The sequence below is a fragment of the Myotis brandtii genome, unplaced genomic scaffold, assembly GCF_000412655.1.
Source record: "Myotis brandtii unplaced genomic scaffold, ASM41265v1 scaffold4781, whole genome shotgun sequence".
NCBI classification, from domain to species: domain Eukaryota; kingdom Metazoa; phylum Chordata; class Mammalia; order Chiroptera; family Vespertilionidae; genus Myotis; species Myotis brandtii.
In genome coordinates, this window is record NW_005368268.1 from 18,345 (window position 1) to 21,013 (window position 2,669).

A 2,669-nucleotide genomic window follows, 5' to 3' on the forward strand; every position below is an offset into this window, starting at 1 on the left:
TTTGACAGGAATCGAACCCGGGACCCCTCAGTCTGCTGGCCAGTGCTCTATCCACTGGGAAATACCGGCCAGGCCCCTATGCACTTTTGAAGGTCCCCATGTCATTCAATGTGCCACCAAGACCGAAGAGCACTGTCCTCCCAGCCCTGCTCTTCCCAAGGCATGTGTCCTCATTGCTGTAGGAAAGGGGGCATCTCCTAGACCGTTTGGGGGAGCACCTCAGTGGGTGGGGTCTCTGGCTTCATGGGGCCCACCTCTGAGCCCATTGACCCCAGCAAGGCCTTCATTTACAAGGCAGGGGAGGGGGATCTCTTAGTGAGGCATCGGATTGGCTCTAGCTGTTAAATTCTTGGCTCTGGAGAACAGACTAAAGCATATTGGCAACAGAGCTTGACTTTGGGTGGGCCTTTTAAAAAAATATATATTTTTATTGATTTCAGAGAGGAAGGGAGAGGGAGAGCGAGATAGAAATATCAACGATGAGAGAGAATCATTGATTGGCTGCCTCCTGCATGCCCCCTACTGGGGATCGAGCCCAAAACCTGGGCATGTGCCCTTGACTGGAATTGAACCTGGGACCCTTCAGTCCGCAGACCGACACTCTATCCACTGAGCCAAACCAGCTAGGGTTTTCTTTTTGTCTACTCTTCAGAATGGGGTGGTGGGTCACCTGAAATTCATAGAACATGGTATTGAATGTTCACTGTAATTGAAAAGTAAAATACATATATACATACAAACAATTATTGCTCTGGCCGGTGTGGCTCGGTTGGAGTGTCACCCTGTGTACACCAAAGGGTTGCAGGTTTAATCCCCCATCAGTGCACAGACCTGGGTTTCAGGTTCTATCCCTGTGGTTGGGTCACATGCCCAGGTTGTGGGCTCGATCCCCAGTAGGGGGCATGCAGGAGGCAGCCCATTGATGTTGCTTGCTTTCTCTCCCTCTCCCTTCCTTTCTCTCCAAAATTTAAAATAAATAAATAAAAGTAAATATATATATATTTTAAAAAGAGGCCTGGCCAGTTTTTCTCAGTGGTTAGAGCATCAACTCAAGGACCAAAGGGGTCTTGGGTTCGACTCTGGTCAAGGGCACGCTGCAGGAAGCAACCAACCAAATGTGTCTCTCTCACATGGATGTTCCCCCCTCTCTCTTTCTCGCCCCCCCCCACTCCCCTGCCTTTCCTCCTTCTACTCTTTAAAAACCAATGGAAAAAATATCCTCACGCGAGGATTAACAACAACAACAACAAAGAAATTAACGTCTCTCTCTGTGTCTCTGAAATAAACAAGTTTATGAGAAAGATAAAAAGAAAAAAGAACCAGACAAGGGCAGCGGGGAGGGCTCACCTCCGGACACTGCGCTGTCTCCCTGGGAAATGTCCTCCTTTTAACAGCGGACGGACCGTCTCCGGGGGAATAAAGGGCACTCAGACAAGTTTGCAAATTTCATTCGTGTACAAGTTTAATTCAATACTCGTGTACAAATTCAATTAAATATTCGTGTACAAATTTAAATACTCGTGTACAAGTTTAATCAAATACTCGCGTACACATTTAATCAAATACTCGCGTACAAGTTTAATTAAATACTTGTCACAAGTTTAAATACTCGTGTACAAATTTAATTAAATACTGGTGTACAAATTTAATTAAATACTCGTGTACAAATTCAGTGAAATACTCGTGTACAAATTCAGTAAAATACTCGTGTACAAATTTAATTAAATACTGGCATACAAATTCAATTAAATACTCGTGTACAAGTTTAATTAAATAATCTAAAAAGTGAGCCCGCCGTTCCCCACAGCCCAGCTAACGGGACGTACCCAAAGGCATAGGTGCAGGGAGCCCGTGGGCTGGACCCTCCTCCTGGGATGGCCCCGTCTAACATCCAACCCGCCCGCTTCAGTACCTCCCAGGGCGCCTGTGGGGGTCATGCCCGCCCCACACCGGACTGAGCGATTCCAGACTCAGAAGGGCCCACAGAACACGAATCCGCGCCCCCTCCCATTTCCCATTGGGGAAGCCACCCCCTACTTCCCATCAGGGCGTCGGGGGACCCCCCAATCAGCGCGGCCTCTGTGACGCCCTCGCGTCCCAGTCCTGCAGGATCCTCAGCACCTTGTTGTTCACCCGGGGCCCCTCCAGCCTGAGCGCCACGTTCACATGGCAACTCTGCTTCCTCTCCCTGCGAAGGAAAGAAACCGCGCTCTCGTCCGTCTGTCTGTCCTGGAAGGGCAGGCACAGCCGGAGGGAGACCCCTGTAGAAGTGAGACCCAGGGAGACCCCGTGGTCTGTCCCGAGCAGAGGGGATGCGCCCAGGAGCTGGGGGGAGGGGGACACACCCATGCCTGGGTCCACACACCGCTTTTCAGGGCTAGCAGGCAGCCCTCCAAACGGCCCCTAAGGATCCTTCCTCTGAATACACACTCTTGTGTGGTACCCTGGCTCACTGACCCATAGAACAGGGCAAACGAAGAAGAGGAGGAGAAGGGGGAAAAGAACAAGAAGAAAGGAGAAGGAAGAGAAGGAGGAGGAGGAGGTGAAGGAGGAGGAGGAGGGGAAGGAGGAGAGGAAGGAGGAGGAGGAGGAGGAGGGGAAGGAGGAGGAAAAGGAGGAGGAGGAGGAGGAGGAGAAGAAGAAGAAGAAGAAGAAGAAGAAGAAGAAGA

The 2,669-nt window shown here is 50.2% G+C and overlaps 1 protein-coding gene across 1 annotated transcript in view; it reads right to left on the minus strand.

Moving 5' to 3' along the window:
• Positions 1-2,067: 2,067 nt before the first annotated feature.
• The window catches only part of NLRP8 (NLR family, pyrin domain containing 8), a 14,138-nt gene continuing 13,536 nt past the window's right edge, over positions 2,068-2,669 (minus strand). The window contains exon 10 of the mRNA XM_005876007.2: positions 2,068-2,188. Within this exon, the coding sequence (XP_005876069.2) occupies positions 2,068-2,188 (121 nt within the window). The remainder of the gene's footprint in view (positions 2,189-2,669) is intronic.